Source organism: Podarcis erhardii (assembly GCF_964252035.2).
Source record: "Podarcis erhardii genome assembly, chromosome: 8".
Classification (NCBI taxonomy): domain Eukaryota; kingdom Metazoa; phylum Chordata; class Lepidosauria; order Squamata; family Lacertidae; genus Podarcis; species Podarcis erhardii.
The window spans coordinates 3,902,852-3,923,866 of record NC_138499.1 but is presented as its reverse complement, the minus strand read 5'-3'; the positions used below and the strand labels follow the sequence as shown (position 1 = coordinate 3,923,866).

General features: G+C 46.7%; 2 protein-coding genes and 1 long non-coding RNA gene across 3 annotated transcripts; 1 reads left to right on the top strand and 2 right to left on the bottom strand.

Annotated features, from left to right (window-relative positions):
* Positions 1–984: 984 nt before the first annotated feature.
* Positions 985–4,783, bottom strand: LOC309349027 (uncharacterized protein). The gene is made up of 3 exons (XM_081874883.1): positions 4,667–4,783; positions 2,971–3,072; positions 985–1,734 (listed from the first exon to the last, which is right to left on the bottom strand). The coding sequence occupies exons 1-3, from the start codon at positions 4,719–4,721 to the stop codon at positions 1,547–1,549; spliced, it is 345 nt and encodes a 114-aa protein (XP_081731009.1). The 5' UTR covers positions 4,722–4,783; the 3' UTR covers positions 985–1,546.
* LOC309349075 lies at positions 4,652–10,282 on the top strand. Its single transcript, XR_014159669.1, has 2 exons — positions 4,652–4,783; positions 8,164–10,282. It is a non-coding gene; the product is annotated as an uncharacterized lncRNA (long non-coding RNA).
* On the bottom strand, positions 9,771–19,434 carry LOC309349021 (lymphocyte antigen 6E-like). Its single transcript, XM_081874878.1, has 3 exons — positions 19,158–19,434; positions 14,226–14,345; positions 9,771–10,677 (listed from the first exon to the last, which is right to left on the bottom strand). Exons 1-3 carry the CDS (start codon positions 19,207–19,209, stop codon positions 10,469–10,471), a joined length of 381 nt encoding a protein of 126 aa, XP_081731004.1. The 5' UTR covers positions 19,210–19,434; the 3' UTR covers positions 9,771–10,468.
* Positions 19,435–21,015: the final 1,581 nt, after the last annotated feature.

The window sequence follows — 21,015 nt, the reverse complement described above, 5'->3', positions numbered from 1 at the left end:
CCCGATGAGAATTTGTGGACTATATGCAAAAGTCACCTCTGTGCTGTAGACTGTACGACTATAGAGAAGCTCATTCAGGCACTGATTCAAGTGTGGTACAGGGATCCAAAAATCAACAGTGACTGTTCGAAACCACAGTGGTACCTCAGGTTACATACGCTTCAGGTTACATACGCTTCAGGTTACAGACTCCGCTAACCCAGAAATAGTACCTCGGGTTAAGAACTTTGCTTCAGGATGAGAACAAAAATTGTGCTCCAGTAGTGCTTCAGGTTAAGAACAGTTTCAGGTTAAGAACGGATCTCCGGAACGAATTAAGTACTTAACCCAAGGTACCACCATACTAATCCAGAATGTGGCAGCTAGACTGGTGACTGGGAGCGGCCGCCGGGACCACATAACACCAGTCCTGAGAGATCTGCATTGGTTCCTAGTCCGTTTCCGAGCACAATTCAAAGTGTTGGTGCTGACCTTTAAAGCCCTAAACGGCCTCGGTCCAGTATACCTGAAGGGGCGTCTCCACCCCACCATCCAGCTCAGATACTGAGGTCCAGCGCCGAGGGCCTTCTGGCAGTTCACTCATTGCGAGAAGTGAGGTTACAGGGAACCAAACAGAGGGCCTTCTCGGTAGTGGCACCCACCCTGTGGAACACCCTCCCTTCAGATGTGAAGGAAATAAGTAGCTATCTTATCTTTAAAAGCCATCTGAAGGCAGCCCTATTTAGGGAAGTTTTTAATATTTAATGCTGTATTATTTTTAACACTCGATTGGAAGCCGCCCAGAGTGGCTGGGGAAACTCAGCCAGATGGGCGGGCTATAAATTATTTATTTATTTATTTATTTATTTATTTATTTATTTATTTATTTATTTATTTTTATGATGATGATGATGATGATGATGATGATGATGATGATGATGTCCGTAGCCGCAAGACCACTCAGAATTCAGAACTGGGAAGAAGCAAAAAGAAGCCCCTCAGATATATGGGACAAAAAGCTTTTATTAGCAGTTTCTGAAAAACTCACACATCATTTAAAAGTACAAAAAGGCGACGCTGGCTCCAGAAGAGTTTGCTGCTGTTTAGTGTCCATTCATTTCCCGAAGGTCCAGTGATCCCCACAAAGCTCAGCTACTGAGCCATGTAACTTTTGCCTGGGGATGTTTGTCATTTAACTCTCCTTTCTTCTGAATAACGATTAAAATCTCCCTGGAAGGGGTTCAGTCTTTTCATTACTCTTTTTTCTTTTTGCATGAGCTATCAGACATGACGTGATGGGCACAAGCTGACCCAAGCCTCCAAACTGTCCCAGAAGTCCAGCTTTTGGTACATCAGTCTGCCACTGGTGGTACTAGACTTTACTCCCTGAAAGAGTGTCCAGAAGGCAACACAGCAATAATAATAAAAAATAAGGTACAGGGCCTTTTTGGTGGTGGGATTACTCTGTGCACCTTGGCTAAAACTGGCCGCCGAGATAGACAACTTGCTTTCTGGGCAGGGGCTTCGCCTTAGTTCCGTTCTGCCCACCCGGGGTCTCAGTTCCTGGTCAAATCAAAGCTCTGATGACAACCAGCACCAGCAGCATAAGCATGCCAAACCTTACATTCACTGTGCCGTTGCACCTGTCCTCTTGACAGCAGGTGAAAGTAAACAGCGACGGCCAACTAACCTTGGCGACCAAGCAAGTGTTGGAGCAGCGTTGCTCCACAGCATAGCCGGTGGAAGAGGTTGTTTCTAAAAGGGAGAGGATGGGAAAGGGCCATGGTTAACGGTAAAGGTAAAGGGACCCCTGACCATTAGGTCCAGTCGCGGACGACCCTGGGGTTGCGGTGCTCATCTCACTTTATTGGCCGAGGGAGCTGGCATACAGCTTCCGGGTCATGTGGCCATCATGACTAAGCCACTTCTGGCAAACCAGAGCAGCGCATGGAAACACTGTTTACCTTCCCACCAGAGTGGTACCTATTTACAGAGGCGTAGCGTGGGTTGTCAGCACCCGGGGCAAGGCAAATAATTTGCGCCCCCTAACCCGTGGATTTTAGCACTCAAGTCTTGAGCGCCCCCCCCAGATGTTGCGCCAGGAGCGGGTGGCCCCCCCTGCAACCCCCACGCTATGCCACTGCCTATTTATCTACTTGCACTTTGTCATGATTTCGAACTGCTAGGTTGGCAGGAGCAGGGACCGAGCAACGGGAGCTCACCCCGTCGAAGGGATTTGAACTGCCGACCTTCTGATCGACAAGTCCTAGGCTCTGTGGTTTAACCCACAGCACCACCTGCGTGGGCCATGGTTAAATGTAAAGGGACTCCTGAACATTAGGTCCAGTCGCAGACGACCCTGGGGTTGCGGCACTCATCTCGCTTTATTGGACAAGGGAGCCGGCATACAGCTTCCAGGTCTGGTGGCCAGCATGACTAAGCCACTTCTGGCGAACCAGAGCAGCACACGGAAACACCCTTTACCTTCCCGCCAGAGCAATACCTATTTATCTACTTGCATTGGCGTGCTTTCGAACTGCTAGGTTGGCAGGAGCAGGGACCGAGCAACGGGAGCTCACCCCGTCACGGGGATTCAAACCGCCAACCTTCTGATCGGCAAGTCCCAGGCTCTGTGGTTTAACCCACAGAAAGCTATAATTTTATTGTTTCATTGATTTTCGAGAAAAGGCAAGCAAAAGGCAACATAATAATGCATAACCTGGAGAAAGTGGAGAGGGACAGTTTTTCTCCCACTCTCCTAACCCTTGAATTCATGGGCATCAAGGGAAGATGAATGCTGGAAAACTAAGGACCAAATAAATAACATACTTTTTCATGCATCCATAGTTAAACTATGGAACTCACTTCCCCATGAAGCAGTGATGGCTACCAATTTAGATGGCTTTGAAAAAGAATTAGACAAATTCATGGAGGAGAGGGCCACCGATGGCTACTAGGCGCAATGGCTACACTCAGCCTCCCCATGCTTACCAGTGTAACGCGTGCAGAAGCGATCTGTTTTAGAACAGTTCACAACAGTGTCACAACCAGAATATTTCGTTTCATTGCAGGTATAACATTCCAGGGAAGAAGCTGCAAGAAAGAAGCAACTTTTTAAAATAAAATAAAACACACACAGTAAAGATGGGGGAGAAATCTGTCTTCGCTGGGACTTTCAAATGAAACTGGCTAAGTACCAGAACAACCTACCGTATTTTTCGCTCCATAAGACGCACTTTTTTCTTCCTAAGAAGTAAGGGGAAATGTCTGCGTCTTATGGAGCGAATGCCTCCTTTCTTTTAGCAAATGTTTTGTACCACTGGGGAAGTGGTAATTCTGTATTGATTTGTTTTGGATGTTGCATGTGATGCCAATAAAGGTTTTACGATACAATACGATGTCCATGGCTACAGCCTGCACCAAAAAATCACGTATCCACTGTTTCCTGGGGCCGCAATGGTGCAAAAATGTGGTTACAAAGCACAGATCCACATGGATCCTCAGGATCTTTGCATTGGGTCACCCCAAATTCACCATCAAATCACATGTCTGTGGCCATAGCATGAACCACAAGAATCATACACCCACTGTTTCATTCAGAATATTTGTTTTGTTTTGTTTTCCTCCTCTAAAAACTAGGTGTGTCGTATGAGCAGGTGCGTCTTATGGAGTGAAAAATACGGTGACCAGGGATCGCCAGGTCTCTCCCCAGAAGGTCTCTTAAGAGGGCATCTGAGCAACCAACCATGGGTGGCTGGCTGCTGGGTCAAACCATGTCCTTGTGCTCCTTTCCAAGATGCCCACAAAAATCACAGAATTGTAGAGTTGGAAGGGAACCCCCAAGGCTCATCTAGTCCAACCTCCTGCAATGCAGGAATTGGGGCCAAAGAATTCTGGACCGAAACCACATAACACCGGTCTTGAAAGACCTACATTGGCTCCCAGTACGTTTCCAAGCACAATTCAAAGGGTTGGTGCTGACCTTTAAAGCCCTAAACAGCCTCGGTCCTGTATACCTGAAGGAGCGTCCCCACCCCCATCGTTCTTCCCGGACACTGAGGTCCAGCGCCAAGGGCCTTCTGGCAGTTCCCTCATTGTGAGAAGCCAAGTTACAGTGAACCAGACAGAGGGCCTTCTTGGTAGTGGCACCCACCCTGTGGAACACCCTCCCACCAGATATCAAGGAGAAAAACAACTATCTGACTTTTAGAAGACTTCTGAATGCAGCCCTGTATCAGGTTTTTAACATTTGAGATTATACTATGTTTTTATATGTGTTGTAAGCGACCCAGAGTGGTTGGGGAAACCCAGCCAGATGGGCAGGGTATAAATATGTTGTTGTTGTTGTTGTTGTTGTTGTTGTTGTTGTTGACAGATGGCTTCTCCAACCTTAAAAATCTCCAATAATGGACATCCACCACTTTCTGAGCTGGTCCATCCCTCTGTTGAATAGCTCTTACCCTCAGAAAGTTATTCCCAATGCTTAGTTGGAATGTTCTTTCTTGTAATTTGAATCCACTGATTCAGGTCCTTTCCTCTGGAGCAGCAGAAAACAAGCTTGCTCCATCTTCCACGTGAAAAGCCCTTCAGATGCTTGAAGGTTGCCATCCTTTCACCTGTCAGTCTTCTCCTCTCCAAGCTAAGGAGGTTGTTCCAGGAGCAAATGACCGTCATGTCAAAGACTCACCCGTTTTAGTCCACAAGATGGTGGTCAACAGTAGGACAGGAAGAACCTTCATCATTTTGCGTCTTCCTCCGCCGCTAGGATGAAGCAGCCCGCCTTGAGGAGTCCCTGTTCCCTTTGGTGTACAAAACCATCACATCAACAATTAAGCCAGGAAATACAGTGGTACCTCTGGTTGCGAACAGGATCCGTTCCAGAGCCCCGTTCGCAACATGAGCAGAACACAACCTGCATCTGCGCGTGCGCAGGTTGCAATTCACCACTTCTGCGCATGCGCGTGACATCATTTTGAGCAACTGGACATTGCTTTCCGGTACTTCCAGGTCACCTTGGGATGCAACCTGAAAATATTTAACCTGAAGCAGACGTAACAAGAGGTATGACTGTACAGTGGTACATTAGAAGTTGAACGGAATCTGTTCCAGAAGTCCGTTCAACTTCCAAAACGGTGGGAAACCAAGGCACGGTTTCTGATTGGCTGTGGGAAGCTCCTGCAGCCAGTCCGAAGCAGGGCCAGATGTTTGGGTTCCAAAGAACGTTCGCAAACCGGAACACTTGCTTCCGGGTTTGCGCCGTCCAGGAGCCAAAATGTTCAACTCGCAAGGTGTTCAGGGATCCAAGCTATGACTGTACAGTGGTACCTCGGGTTACATACGCTTCAGGTTACAGACTCCGCTAACCCAGAAATAGTACCTCGGGTTAAGAACTTTGCTTCAGGATGAGAACATAAATCGTGCTCCGGCGGCGCAGCGGCAGCAGGAGGCCCCATTAGCTAAAGTAGTGCTTCAGGTTAAGAACAGTTTCAGGTTAAGAATGGACCTCCAGAACGAATTAAGTACTTTACCCGAGGTACCACTGTACACAGTTCTCTCCTTTGTGATTCATGCAGCCAGGGCGGTTGGAATGCGAAAGGAGATGGTACCATTTAAAAACATTCTACTGATGCTGAGCCAGATGGGACTTGGGTCTAATTCTACCATCAGACCAAAGGCCTATCACGTCTCACAGTGCCAAACGGGGGCCCCTGGGAAGCCCAGCAATGCAAAAGTGCTCTCTCCCCACTTCTACTCCATCCCCCAGGAACAGAGATTCAGAAGCTGTGGGATGTGATCCATGAGAGGCAGTCAAGTACAACATTCCTTGAAATGCTAGAGAAGACACGCGAGGGAATGTTTGGTCCAGCCATTCAAAACTTCCTGTTCCTCCTGGCTGGAGCATCCTTCCTTTTGCAAGTGATAGATGGTGGGTGTGACTAACCTGTCCAGGTAACAAAAGGACGAGTCACGCAGCACTCTCTCCCTCTTTTTGACTTCCTTCTTCGTTTGACCAGTTTTTAGCTAAGACTGCTCTGCTAGATCTCAGCTAGCAGAAGCACTGGGGTTACATATTCCCCCACATGGAGTAGATCCACATGTACATGTTTCTAACTAAATCTGCCTTCCGGAATCCAACAGTGAACTGATGTAAGTAAACTTCTTTTATTGACTTAGATTGTGATGTATTTATTCTTTTAAGAGGGATTCAAGGGAACTTATCAGGAACGTACAATTCAATCTGAGACAGATTGAATTGTATAATTGTGAGAGGCTCACACGAGCCTGCAACTAGCTATCTGCTGTGCATGTAAAAGGGGAATGTAAACTCTACTAAGTAAAGGACCTTGCTAGCACAAGTTAGGAAGAATATTAATAAACAATATATCAATATATCCTCTCCTGCCACCCTGAACATTCCCACAGAAGCGTTGCCTTCATCACTGCAGGTGAACGCTGTATCACGTTGCTGCTGCTTCGTTTTACCTGTCCTTATTACGCAGATTCAGTTTCTCTGCAATCCCCTTTCCCCTCTTTTAAAGGTAAAGGGACCCCTGACCATTAGGTACAGTCGTGACCGACTCTGGGGTTGTGGCACTCATCTCGCTTTACTGGCCAAGGGAGCCAGCGTACAGCTTCCGGGTCATGTGACCAGCATGACTAAGCCACTTCTGGCGAACCAGAGCAGCGCACGGAAACACCATTTACCTCCCCGCTGGAATGGTACCTATTTATCTACTTGCACTGGTGTGCTTTCGAACTGCTAGGTTGGCAGGAGCAGGGACCGAGCAACAGCAGCTCACCCCGTTGCGGGGTTTCGAACCGCCGACCTTCTGATCGGCAAGTCCTAGGCTCTGTGGTTTAACCCACAGCGCCACCCGCATTCCCTCTTTTAGCACACCTTAAATTCCCTCGTCATTCAAAAGTCCGACCACCTCCCTGGCTGTTTTCCTGCTTCTAATGCATCACAATAATTTTTATTATTGGAGATTACCAGTTGCTGCAGACACCAAAAGGGGTGGATATTTCCATCAAGCCCCAAGTTTCCCTGCCAACCCCCGGACAGAGTCAGCGCATAAGAAGTAGGAACAGGCAATTGCATATTCTGAATTAACAGTGGATGCCCGAAAACTACCTTTTAGTCAAACAACAACGCCACCTAGTGGTCCCTTTGATGAGTTCTTCACAGGGACAAATTCTTCTACAGAATATTTCTTTAAAGTTCAGAAGTATTCCTTTACAAAAATTACACAGAATTTTATTCCTTTACAAAATCGCTCTCTTGTGGAAAGAGAGAAGTTCTTCTCGCTCTCTTGAAGACATCCAGTGAAGCTGCATGTTTAGAAGATTCAGGACAGGGAAAAGAAAAGGGCTTAAACTATGGAACTCCCTGCCACTGGAGCACACCCACTAGGACAGCTTTCAAAGAGGATTGGACAAAATTGTGGAAGAGAAGGCTTTCAGTAGCCACCAGCTAAGATGGCCATGCTGTGCCTCCAGTTTTAACAGAAATGCTCCAGGAAGCTTGAGTTCTAAGCTGCTGGGACAATTGGATTGAAGGTAGGTTACAAGTTCCAATAAAAAAAAAAAGTTGGTATATAATATTATAATATTAAAAGTAGAGACATCACCTTGCCAACAAAGCTCCGTATAGTAAAAACTATGGTTTTCCCAGTAGTGATGTATGGAAGTGAGAGCTGGACCATAAAGAAGGCTGATCACCGAAGAATTGATGCTTTTGAATTCTGATGCTGGAAAAGACTTGAGAGTCCCATGGACTGCAAGATCATCAAACCTATCCATTCTGAAGGAAATCAACCCCGAGTGCTCCCTGGAAGGACAGATCCTGAAGCTGAGGCTCCAAGACTTTGGCCACCTCATGAGAAGATTCCCTGGAAAAGACCCCGATGTTGGGAAAGATGGAGGGCGCAAGGAGAAGGGGACGACAGAGGACGAGATGGATGGACAGTGTTCTCGAAGCTACCAGCATGAGTTTGACCAAACTGCGGTAGGCAGTGAAAGACAGGAGTGCCTGGCGTGCTCTGGTCCAGAGGGTCATGAAGAGTCGGACACGACTAAACGACAAATATAATATTAAAATGGGTAGCCAGAGATCAACCTACAGACAGGTTGAAATCTGCCAGGATTGCCTCTGCTCCCACCCCAGCCCTCTTACCTGTCAGTCAGCCGTGTCTTTTCTGAAGACAGCCACCGCCAACACGCCCTGGAACAGGACTTGGCAGCTAACGTCCTGCTGGAACCAGGGGGACGGTAAGAAAAGCTCTGCCTGTTCCAACTATGTGTGCGTTTTAGCATCCTGGACAATGAAAGCGCACAGGGAACAATACCCTCCTGCCATCGTTGCAAGATGCTGAGGCACAGGGGGAGAAGCACAAGGGTGTCACAATGGAGACGGAACTATAGTTGGTGGAATGTTTGGAACGAATGTTGTCAGGAGGCAGCCGACCTCAGTGAGGAAACGTCAGAGGAAAAGATCCCCGATAGATTCAGTTTTTATTTATTTTGACAAATCATCATAAATAAAGAATAAAAATGTGCACCCCACCACTGAGACCATTCCATTGGAACTACCCAACCTCCCAAAATTTCAATACCTCTTGCGATGATTTGACACCTTTCCATTTTTTAACAGTACAAAATTCTACAAACTCCCTCCATTATCTCCTCAAAATCATTTCTCCTGCATATTCCCCGTCTTACCTTAATGGCACATGTTAATTTATCGTTAATAGCTATACCCCACACCTCTTTATACCATTCTTCCATTTTATATTCTTCTTGCCCCTTCCACTTCCTGGCTTATAATAATTTGTGCAGCTGTCAATAAATCTGGGCGCAAGTCCTTTGTAGCCTGCGAACCTTCCACACCCATCGTAAATTGATACTAATGCTACCTCTGGACTTTTGGTCAGCCTTAACCCAGTGATTTCTGTTATCTCCTGAAACACCGATAGGTTATATTTATTTACTTTTGTAGACAGGAGTGCCTGGCGTGCTCTGGTCCACGGGGTCACGAAGAGTCGGACACGACTAAGCGACTAAACAACAAAGGTTCTCCAAGCCGCTTCCTCATAAAGAAAACATCAAGAGTTCTCGGGAACTGTACATGAAAAAGTATAATAAAAAGCCATTATTAAAATGGCTGCTACTGGCCAATGGGCCTTAGGTTGCCGACCCCTGTTCTACTCCCAACTCAAAATGGTTGCAAGTGGGCACAAAACTAGCCCTGCTTCATTTGTTGAACTACAGCTAAAACACAAGTTTCTAGCCCTTTTTTTAAAGAATTGAAACAATCTGCTCTACAGTGGGCAATCTTGATTGTAAGGCTGACTTCAGTGTGTAGCTTTCCCTCCCTCTTTCTCTCTCACACACACAAACTGGACAAGGCAATAGCTGGCATCCAAGTTGTGACATTTGGTTGGTCCTAAGATATTGCCAGACCGTGATTTCGAAGTTCTTCCTAACGATCTAGCTGAGATTCCTTCATGGCAGGGAGTCTGAACAGAGGAGTCTTGCCTGCCTGCCTGTTCCAACTCTACAATTCTGGTTCTATGAAATGTGGGAGATCATGGCTTTTGACACTTGAGGTGTATTGTTTTTAGGACCCAACTTATTTTTGTGATTGTTTTCAAAACCGTACATTAATGTTGTAATCCACCCTGGAACCTAACAGTGAAGGGTAAGTAATTAATAACGTAAGTTATTTCAGGAAAACACACAACATGCAACTGGAGGCATGTTGTGACAGGAAAACAGAAGAGGGGGGAATGAAGTAAAGTAAAAACCAAAATGTATTTATTAAAGTTCAGAAAGCACAAGAGAACCGTATGTTGAAAACCCACATGGCTTGCAAAATTGCCTAGACAGTGTTCACTTTTTAATGTAAAATTTTAACAGGCAAAACAAAAAAACCAAATCCCTGCTCCGAATCCAAACGCTTCGTGCATGTCACATTGCTCTGTATGTGAAATGTGACAAGAAAAAAATTGGATCTAAATTAAGAATATACAAAAAAAAAAAGATTTCATCCGAGGGGTTTCCCCCCCCCCAGTCGATTTTGCCTCCTGGTGAGCCATCAAGCGGAAAACACAGTTTAAGGCCCCTGTTTAAAGCCCCCCATAGGGATTAGGAATGTTTTGTTCAGTGGAGTTTTTGGCTTCTATTCCGTGCAAAATTATTCCCCCAACAAACAGCAGCTCCTCACCAGGGTGTGCAAAAATCCCAGCAGCCTCAGGGGGGCAGTGTTGCCATACAAAACATCTCATTCCCCCCCCCTTCCCCACCCCCACCCCCAAAAAGATAAGTGGAAAAGCTTTCTCTCCTCTTAAGACCAATACAAAGTGTAGAGACACAGATTCATTTGGGTTAAAAAGCAATGGAATTATATGCCATTGAAAAACACATTATTTTGGGGCTTCTCGGCGGAGAAGACTGAGCAGACTCCTTCTGCGTGCAAGTATTTCTCAAAAAATCACAGCCTGGGTCCAAAGAGGTAGAAGAAACTGGCGGCGATCCCAGCAGCCAAGATCAGGTGGTTTGTTTTGACGCTGCTGGCTCCGTTGATGTTGCATAAGAAAGACGAACAGCAGCTGACGGACGTGGCTACGAAGCCAAGGTTGACCCCCATTTGTGGGCAAACCGGAACACAGCCTTTGGTGATGGACTGAGACGAATAACCAGCTGAAAGGAAGGAATCGAGTCAACAGAGGGGATGCCCATCAATAATAATAATAATAATAATAATTATAATTATAATAATAGTTTATTTATATCCCACCATCCCCAGCCGAAGCCAGGCTCAGAGCAGCTAACAACAGTAAAAGTAACACAGTTTACCGTATTTTTCGCTCCATAAGACACACCTTTTCCCTACTAAAAAGTACAGTGGTGCCCCGCAAGACGAATGCCAGCCTAACCTCCCTGTGGCCCAGGACCTCCAAGTTGTTTTTGTTTGAAGACCGTAAGGTCCTCCCCGTGGGACATACCAGGAGAGACAGCAAACTGGGTAGGGTAGCTAATAGCAGTTAGGACATAATTGGGATTCAAGATAGGATAGCTGCGTCGTAACCAATAAAGAAAGGAAGAACCAGCTGCACTAATAGCATCTAGATCAAGGGAAGTAATAGTGCCACTGTATTCTGCTCTGGTCAGACCTCACCTGGAGTACTGTGTCCAGTTCTGGGCACCACAGTTCAAGAAGGACACTGACAAACTGGAACGTGTCCAGAGGGCGGCAACCAAAATGGTCAAAGGCCTGGAAACGATGCTTTACGAGGAACGGCTAAGGGAGCTGGGCATGTTTAGCCTGGAGAAGAGGAGGTTAAGGGGTGATATGATAGCCATGTTCAAATATATAAAAGGATGTCACATAGAGGAGGGAGAAAGAAAGAAGATTCCACCTAAGCATTAGGAAGAACTTCCTGACAGTAAGAGCTGTTTGACAGTGGAATTTGCTGCCAAGGAGTGTGGTGGAGTCTCCTTCTTGGAGGTCTTTAAGCAGAGGCTTGACAACCATATGTCAGGAGTGCTCTGATGGTGTTTCCTGCTTGGCAGGGGGTTGGACTCGATGGCCCTTGTGGTCTCTTCCAACTCTATGATTCTAATATAAGATGGAGGGCACCTGGCTTACTAGCAGTGCATGTGAAAAGGATCTAGGGGTCTTGGTGGACCACAAGCCTAAGGTGAGTCAGCAATGTGATGCAGCAGCAGCAGTAAAAGTTAGCGCTATCCTAGACTGCATCAATAGAAGCCTAGTGTCTAGATCAAGGGACGTCACAGTCCTACTCTATTCTGTCTTGGACAGACCACACCTGGAGTCCTGGGTCCAGTTCTGGGTGCCACAATTTGAGAAGGATATTGACAAGCTAGAATGTGTGCAGAGGAGGGTAACCAAGTGTCTGGAAACCAAGCCTTATGAGGAACGGTTGAAGAAGCCGGGTATGTTTAGCCTGGAAAAGAGGAGACTGGGAGGAGATAGGATAAAGGTAAAGGGACCCCTGACCATTAGGTCCAGTCGTGGCCGACTCTGGGGTTGCGGCGCTCATCTCGCTTTATTGGCCGAGGGAGCCGGCGTACAGCTTCCGGGTCATGAGGTCCAGCTCTGAGGGCCTTCTGGCGGTTCCCTCATTGCGAGAAGCAAAGCTACAGGGAACCAGGCAGAGGGCCTTCTCGGTGGTGGCTCCTGCCCTGTGGAACGCCCTCCCAGCAGATGTCAAGGCAATAAACAACTATTTTACTTTTAAAAGACAACTGGGAAGCTTTTAAGAAGCAGCAGCTTCATTGTGAAAAGGTGGCACCTAGACATTCCATTGTGGCAACCGTAACCCAGGTATAAGGTGCCATTTGGCTATTAGAGTGTATATCTGAGTTTCTGACACTGGCTGAACCCCGCTGAAACTGTCACCACACAACATGTGAGGTGCTTGACAGGTAAAAGATAAAGGACCCCTGGATGGTTAAGTCCAGTCAAATGCGACTATGGGGTTGCGGCGCTCATCTCGCTTTCAGGCCGAGGGAGCCGGCGTTTGTCCACAGACAGCTTTCCAGGTCATGTGGCCAGCAGGACTAAACCACTTCTGGTGCAACGGAACACCGTGGCTTAAACCAGAACACAAGGAAACACCGTTTACCTTCCCTCTGCAGCGATACCTATTTATCTACTCGCACCAGTGTGCTTTCTAACTGCTAGGTTGGCAGGAGCTGGAACAGAGCAATGGGAGCTCACTCCATTGTGGGGACTCAAACCGCCAACCTTCCGATCAGCAAGCCCAAGAGGCTCCGTGGTTTAGACCCGCGTCCCTTGGACTTGACAGGTCGACCCATGCCAGCCAAAATAAACCAAGACCCCTATCCCAGACTGGATGGGCTTTTGGTCTCCATCGGGAGAGTCTTGCCTATCCATCAAGTGATGAAGGCTGATTGTAGCAAAAGACAGGAAACCCCACAGTCTATTAACCCAAGAATCTCCTTGCCTAGTAAAACAACCCTCATGCCCCTAGTTTAAAATACACCTACCCCTAAGGAAAAAGGATTTGATGAAAGTGGTTCAAAGTTTGAATTAAGATACAGTGGTGCCCCGCAAGACGAAAAACTCGCAAGACGAAAAACTCGCTGGACGAAAGGGTTTTCCATTTTTCGAGGTGCTTCGCAAGACGAATTTCCCTATGGGCTTGCTTCGCAAGACGAAAACGTCTTGCGGGTTTGCTTCCTTTTTCGTAAAACTGTTAATACCCGGGGAATCCGCAAGACAAAAAAATCACAAGACGAAGCAACTCGCGGAACGAATTAATTTCATCTTGCGAGGCACCACTGTATTAAGTAATGATTCAAAAATTTTGTCTAAAATGTATAAATTTCTGCTTGAATGGCATTTGAAGGACAAGGAGGTTAAGTCAGTTATGATTCACTGGGCCAAAGATTTTGGGTATAATATACAGCTGAGAGATTGGGTAAAATTATGGAAAAAAGGTTTAAAATTTACTGCATGCAGTGCCCTAAAAGAAAATGTGATGAAAATGATGTATAGATGATATATTACATGTATAGATGGTATATTAGCGAAAATGTATAAAGTCAGCAATAAATGTTGGAAATGTAAAGAAAAAGAGGGAACATTTTATCACATGTGGTGGGAATGTAAAAAGGTGAAATGCTTCTAGGACATATATAATGAGATAAAAAAATGTTAAAATATACATTTATAAAGAAACCAGAAGCATTCTTATTGGGCATTGTTGGGAGTGATATAAATAGAAAGGAATATAAGCTCTTTTTATATGCAATAACAGCAGCAAGAATATTATTGGCCCAAAAATGGAAGCGAGAAGAATTACCGACAATTGAAGAATGGAGGATGAAGTTAATGGACTATGCAGAACTAGATAAACTAACAGAAAGGATTCGAAACCGACAGGACCAGAAATTCACGGAAGACTGGAGTAAATTTACGGACTATTTGAAAAGTACTTGTGAATATCAGACGACGTTTGTAGGGTTGCAAGAAGTTCTGTGAGGAGCATTATTGGAAGTATTGCAAAAATAGGGGAAGGATGATTTGTTAAGAGATGTAAAGGCAATATAAAGTTAAGAAATGCCTAAGAAGTGGATCATCAGAGGTGCTGATGGAAGTCTAAAAAGATTATATAAGTGATAAGTTTTGTGGTACATTTTATAATTTATATGTTAAAATCAATAAAAATTATTTAAAATAAAAAATTAAATACACCTACCCATTCCTGCACCAACGTAGACGGTGGCACAAGAGGTTTCGGAATCAGAGCAAATCTGCCACCTCCAACAGCCCCAATTCGATTCCGCTCCTTCGCAGTACCAGCACACCAGCGACGAAGCTGAAAAACAGTTAAAACCGTCCCCAAAATTAGACACAACAGTTTCCCGCTTCCAACTCGGCCATATCCTCTTGTTGCCAGGGCTTACATCTGAGTAAGCAAACCCACGATGAAACTGTAGGCCAGGCACAGGTAAACTCCGGCCCTCCAGATGTTTGGGACTACAATTCCCATCATCCCTGACCACTGGTCCTGTTAGCTAGGGATGATGGGAGTTGTAGTGCCAAAACATCTGGAGGGCCGGAGTTTGCCTATGCCTGCTGTAGGCACTTTCACTCATCCCACAACCCACTCAACTGTTCTAACGTTTATACACCTTTTTAACTTCCCCTTCCAGCCAGGGTGGATTTGATTAAAATCAATCGATTTAAATCACTAGTCCATAAGACTTGATTTAAATCTTCTTCTTTTTTTACAGAAAGACTCATTCTTGCTGGTATCGTCTTAATATTTACAACCAGATGAAGGTTTCGTTTTTGGAAGAATAAATTTTCAGAGTAGTTTTTACAGTTCTATCAAAAATTACTGATTTGGTTATACTATTATAAATACATAGACAGATAATTAGGTAATTGTTGTGAGGTTTAATAAGTTAACTTTGCATTTGGACAACTTTTATGCTGTGCTTTATTGGGAGGAGAAAAATAATCATTTCCTTAATAACAATTTATTTAACTAAAACAATAACATTATAGTATTCATATTTGTTAACTGAGGTGGTTAAACAATTAAAAAAAACAACAGACTGAGTTTTAACATACATGAAAAACTAAATCCTTATTTCTTATGAATAGCCTTTCGACTATAATGGAACTTCATAGAAATGAAATGAACAATAACAACCCTTTCCTTTGGGGTGAAAAATGACCAAGGGTAGGCAAACTAAGGCCCGGGGGCCGGATCTGGCCCAACCACCTTCTCAATCCGGCCCGCAGACGGTCCAGGAATCAGCATGTTCTTTACATGTGTACAATGTGTCCTTTTATTTAAAATCCATCTCCGGGTTATTTGTGGGGCATAGGAATTCATTCATTCCCTCCCCTAAAAAAATATATATATAGTCCGGCCCCCCAAATGGTCTGAGGGACAGTGGACCTGCCCATGGATGGAAAAGGTTGCTGACCCCTGCCCTAGACCTTCTACTGTGGTGGCAAAAATCTGCAGGGGGAAAACAAAGGTAAGGGGAGGGGGAACCCCCCAAACCACACCATTAGTAACTCAATGGTATGGAAAGTTGAGAGGTACCAGGCTTTGGCAACCTGGTGCCCCCCAGATACTGTAGACTGCTAACATGGGCAGGGATGATGAGAGGAATTTCAGCAACATCTGGCAGGCAGCACAGGTACTGCTTCTGTGTTTTCTACCCCTGCCTAGTAAACTATTATACTTCCCCTTTATTTCCTCCCAGTTCTGCTAAACTGTCTCGGGGGAAGAAGGTGCCCGCGGCATGTGACTGGTGTCCAAAACTACGCCCCATGCGCCATCAAGCCCTGACGTTCTTTACACAGATCAATTCTGTGTCCAGGGCAGCTGTCTCCCAGCTCTATCTGGTACCCTGGATGAGACCCTCCCTGCCCGCAGACTGTCTCTCCAGAGTGGTGCATGCTCTGGTTATCTCCCGCTTGGACTACTGCCATGTGCTCTGCGTGGGGCTACCTTTGAAAGTGACCCAAAACTACAACTAATCCAGAATGCAGCAGCTAGACTGGTGACTGGCAGCGGCCGCCAAGACCACAAAACTTGAAAGATTTACGGTACATTGTTTCCAAGCACAATTCAAAGTGTTGGTGCTGATCTTTCAAGCCCTACATGTCCTCAGTCCTGTATACCTGAAGGAGCATCTCCACCCCCATCGTTCTGCCCGGACATTGAGGTCCAGCGCCAAGGGCCTTCTGGTGGTTCCCTCCCTGCGAGAAGTGAGGTTGTAGGGAACCAGGCAGAGGGCCTTCTCGGTGGTGGCACCCACCCTGTGGAACACCCTCCCACCAGATGTCACCTGTCTGACTTTTAGAAGACATCAGGGAAGTTCAGGGAAGTTTTTAATGTGTGACATATTAGTGTATTTTTGGTCTTTGTTTGAAGCCGCCCAGAGTGGCTGGGGAAACCCAGCCAGATGGGGGGGGTACAAATAATAAATTATTAATTAACTATTATTATTATTATTATTATTATTATTATTATTATTATACCACACCAGTGCTTTCCTCTTCTTTCACTTTCACACACACATTCTATTTTACAATTTAAAATACTCTTTTTACATCCTCGATATATCAATGACTTCCCTTCTTCTCTTTCCATGGTTCCTCTTAGCAAGCCTACTCCAGAGTTAAAAACCATCTGTGAATCACTTTCCTGATCACAGATCAAAATTAAGAGACCTGAAGCTCTGGGCACCCTTGGAAGGAACGGTGGGACATGATCTCAAACTACCGTATTTTTCGCTCTATAGGGCACACTTTTTCCCCTCCAAAAATGAAGGGGAAATGTGTGTGCGGCCTATGGAGCAAATGCAGGCTTCGGGCACCTATCCGCAAGCCTTGGGAGCCCGGCGGGAGGTCCCGCCGGGCGCCACAGGCTTGCAGGTAGCTGCCCTAAGCCCCGGGGTGCGCAACGGGCTACAGAGCCGCGCTCCCCAGGCTTCGGATAGCAGCAAGCTCCGGGAGCGATGGCGAGGTTGAGTGTAACCTCGCCTTTGCTCCCAGACCTGTTCTGGGGGGCTTCCCCCGCCCCAGCCCCGAGGCTAAAAACGGGGGCTCGGGGGGGGATCTTTTTTTCTTTACCCCCCCCCCAAAAACCTAGGTGCACTCTATGACCTGGTGCGCCCTATAGTGCGAAAAATACGGTAATTTCATAGGGAACCTGGCGTTCCTCAATGAGCAGGTAAGTGATGGTGGGTAATCTCCCCCAAGAAACAGCTGGATCCCAATCTTCATCCCCTTTGCCTGGTTAAGGAATGCAGTTTCCAAAAGGCTTCCCTCTGCTTTCCGTGTAAACAGAGAGGCAGGCTTGCCAGGACCTGACCTCCATTGTAACAAGTAAAATAAATACAGAATACTTCCATTGTTTGCCAGAGGAACCCGATTCCTCTTGAGATACAACTCTACAGCTGTTCATTCAATTACGGAACGTAAGAATGTAAGCAGAGCCTGCTGGATCCGGCCACTGCCCCCTCCGGGACTCCAGGATCCTGTTCTCACAATGGCCATGCAGATGCCTGTGGAAAAACCTGTAAGCAGGTAAGCCATAGTGGCTACTGCTAGCCATCCATATCCTCTCCACCAGGAAGGACCAGAGGTAATTGGGTTATTGAAACACAAAAGCTTTTTAACAGTAGGAAAAGGCAGGTCAGGGCTTGTGTACAGGCTTGGTTTTCATGCTCTCTGGGTTTTTTACAATGCTGTTTTGAATAGGGCATAAATCACTTGGGGGATGGGGAAGGGATATTCACTGAGAGGGAAAGGGATGGTGCCAGCAGCCCGAAAAGGATCAGCAGAATTTTACCCATCGCAAAGGACTAGCTGGGACAGGCACTGAGCCACAGAATCCTGGAACCGGCATTCCAGGAAGAAGAAAAAAACATAAATGTTTCCGCTCTAAAATATTCCTCTGATACATCTCTGGCACATCCATTTAATTCAGTGATGGACTACAATTCCCAGCATCCCTGACCACTGGTCCTGTTAGCTTTGGGATCATGGGAGTTGTAGTCCAAAAACAGCTGGAGGGCATTCCTTCCCATTCCGTACCATCCCAGCTTTTACATCATCCCGGAAAAATTCCACAGCACCACAATGGGAGCGACCACAAAACCCGGAGTTTTTTGCAAGAGACTTACAAGAGTCCCTGGCAAAGCTCCAGACCCTCAGACAAAGGGGGTGGGAAAGACCTCGTGGACTGCTTCTCCCTTCCCCCATCCCTGGATTTTTCTGGCACTCTGTAGGGGTTGCCACCTTCTGTTCCCGGCCCTGCTCCCATGCATGCAAGAGTTTACAGAAAGATAAAGCAATAAAATCAAGAAAAACCCACATCCATACTTTTAAATTTTGTGTTTCAAAAGAATACATCAGATTAAAATTAACTCAGTCCCTTCTCCATCTCCATTCAAAAATGACATTCCAGGAGTGCCGCCATGGGGGGGGGGGGAGATCCTGGTACCATTCCCAGCAGCCGCCCCTCCCCCGACTCTTGCAAAGCCCTTGCACCGAGAACGTCTCTGAGCATGTGCTGAGTGCCTCCCTGCTCATCACCACAGGCCGACCTGTCTGACGTCAGAGGGGGCTTTTCCTGCCCAATCCGCATCCCACCCTTCCTCCCCAACTCCGGTCTCCAGGATCCTAACCCACCACTCTAACCACTACGCCACACTGTTTCACGCGCACATTGACTCGAAAGCGGACCCAGGTGCGCCCGGCGGGCCTCCTTTCTCATTTAACGCGCGCACAGAACCGCAGGACAATCCCAGGCAAATGGGGTCAGGGCGGCAGCCTTAGGATTGAGCGCAACCCTAAGCCACGCCTACCCAGAAGAAATTCCTGTGCAATCCAGCGGCGCTTCCTCCCAGAGGTTTAGGATCGCGGCGTACGTTGCGCACTTTTAACCAGCCCCCTGCAACGCCCATTTTCGCAAACCAGGCGCAAAAGCAAGCCATCCTCCCCCCGCTTTGCAGAGATAAAGGCAGACGCGGCAGCAACGCCTGCTAGCAGATAACGGGCATCCTTAAACATAACCTAAATTGATATTGGGCGGGGAGATGGGGGGAGAAAATCTTATTTTGTATGGGGGGGTCTCGTGAAAATGGAAAGGCCTCACCTCTTTGCACGCAGAGACAGGCGGCCAGGAGGATTGCAAAAGACGCCTTCATCTTGGATGCAGTCTTGTCGGCGCTTCCTTTTCCCCCCCTTATCTTTTTTTTTGCAAAAAAAAGGATCCCACCTCCGGGGTGGAGGGGCGGCGAAAACTCTTGCGCTGGGTTGCAAAAAGAAAAAATGAAAACAGCGGACCAAGCGACGGTTCCGTCTTGCAGCAGCTGCCCAGCGCGCAGCAATTTAGGCGCAAGCTGCTTATAAACCGCCGGAGGGGCCGGATGAGATCAACCCACGTGTAGCTTCTCCTCAAATCCAAGGCGGCTTGGCGGAGGCTGCAAAGCTTTTTTCTAATTTTGTTGTTCCTCCCCAAACCCACCTCCTGGGCTTCGCATCTCTCTTTCGTTTCTTGCTGCTGAGGTGCGTTTTCACCAGAAACGAAAGCTTTCCATAATGCGCCCTGGGAGCAGTGCCGTTTTACGCAAGAGCTAGAATAATAATAATTTATTATTTATACCCTGCCCATCTGGCTGGGTTTCCCCAGCCACTCTGGTCGGCTTCCAACAGAACACTAAAATACAATAACATAAACAAGCTATAGCTTAGGGCCCCACTCTCTTGGGGTCCAAAAAAATTAAAGGGGGGGGGACTGGATGTACATTTCCAACATATAAGAGAAAAAAACAAATAAAATAAAACCTACATACAGCAACGGTGTTTTGTGTTGTGTAGACTCCTATGATGTAAGTCATGGCTAGGCAAACTAAGGCCCGGCTGAATCCGGCCCAATCGCCTTCTAAATCCAGGGGGTCTGGGAATCAGCATGTTTTTACACGAGTAGAATGTGTCCCTTTATTTAAAATACACCTCTGGGTTTTTTGTGGGGCCTGCCTGGTGTTTTTACATGAGTAGAATGTGTGCTTTTATTTAAGATGCATCTCTGGGTTATTTGTGGTGCATAGGAATTTGTTCATTTCCCCCCTAAAATATAGTCCGACCCCCACCCAAGGTCTGAGGGACAGTGGGCCGGCCCCCTGCTGAAAAAGTTTGCTGACCCCTGATGTACCGTAAGTAATGGGCCCCGTCTGCTAGACTGCTCCCTAAAATGTCACATATAAAGGGCCCCATTACCTTCAGTAGCTTAAAAGGTAAAGGTAAAGGGACCCCTGACCATTTGGTCCAGTCGTGACCGACTCTAGGGTTGCGACGCTCATCTTGCTTTATTGGCCGAGGGAGCCAGCGTACAGCTTCCAAATCGTGGCCAGCATGACTAAGCTTCTGGCGAACCAGAGCAGCGCACGGAAACACCGTTTACCTTCCCGCCAGAGTGGTACCTATTTATCTACTTGCACTTTGACGTGCTTTCGAACTGCTAGGTTGGCAAGAGCAGGGACCGAGCAACGGGAGCTCACCCCGGCCCGGGGATTCGAACCGCTGACCTTCTGATCAGCAAGTCCTAGGCTCTGTGGTTTAATCCACAGCACCACCTGCGTCCCGTCTTCAGTAGCTTAGGGCCTCATCAAACCTAAATCCGGTCCTGCCTGGGAAATGCTATGGGGAAGAAAGGAACGCCCTATCTGGGGGCACAGAGCATTTGGTCCAAATCGGGGCTGGAGATCAGAAAAGCTTTGGCCTTTCAGAGTGGTTATAAACACCCTTCTTATATAAGTGTTGAATATTATTTGAACAAGTATTGGCTGCAATATTCCAAGTCTCCTTTGGATACTTATTCTGAAGGTGTCGATACTGATTTGCCACTGATTACTTAATCTTCATGGAGGGACGCAGGTGGCGCTGTGGGTTAAACCACAGAGCCTAGGACTTGCCGATCAGAAGGTCGGCGGTTTGAATCCCCGCGACGGGAA

Excerpts from the sequence above, each read along its gene's own strand:
- LOC309349021 (XM_081874878.1), bottom strand. The coding sequence starts at position 19,209 with ATGAAGGCGTCTTTTGCAATCCTCCTGGCCGCCTGTCTCTGCGTGCAA. Across the intron at positions 14,346-19,157 it reads CTGTCTCTGCGTGCAAAGAG|CTTCGTCGCTGGTGTGCTGG; the intron begins GTGAGGCCTTTC and ends ACTGTTTTTCAG. Across the intron at positions 10,678-14,225 it reads CTACGTTGGTGCAGGAATGG|CTGGTTATTCGTCTCAGTCC; the intron begins GTAGGTGTATTT and ends CCTTCCTTTCAG.
- LOC309349027 (XM_081874883.1), bottom strand. The coding sequence starts at position 4,721 with ATGATGAAGGTTCTTCCTGTCCTACTGTTGACCACCATCTTGTGGACT. Across the intron at positions 3,073-4,666 it reads CATCTTGTGGACTAAAACGG|CTTCTTCCCTGGAATGTTAT; the intron begins GTGAGTCTTTGA and ends TCTTTCTTGCAG. Across the intron at positions 1,735-2,970 it reads CTTCTGCACGCGTTACACTG|AAACAACCTCTTCCACCGGC; the intron begins GTAAGCATGGGG and ends TCTCCCTTTTAG.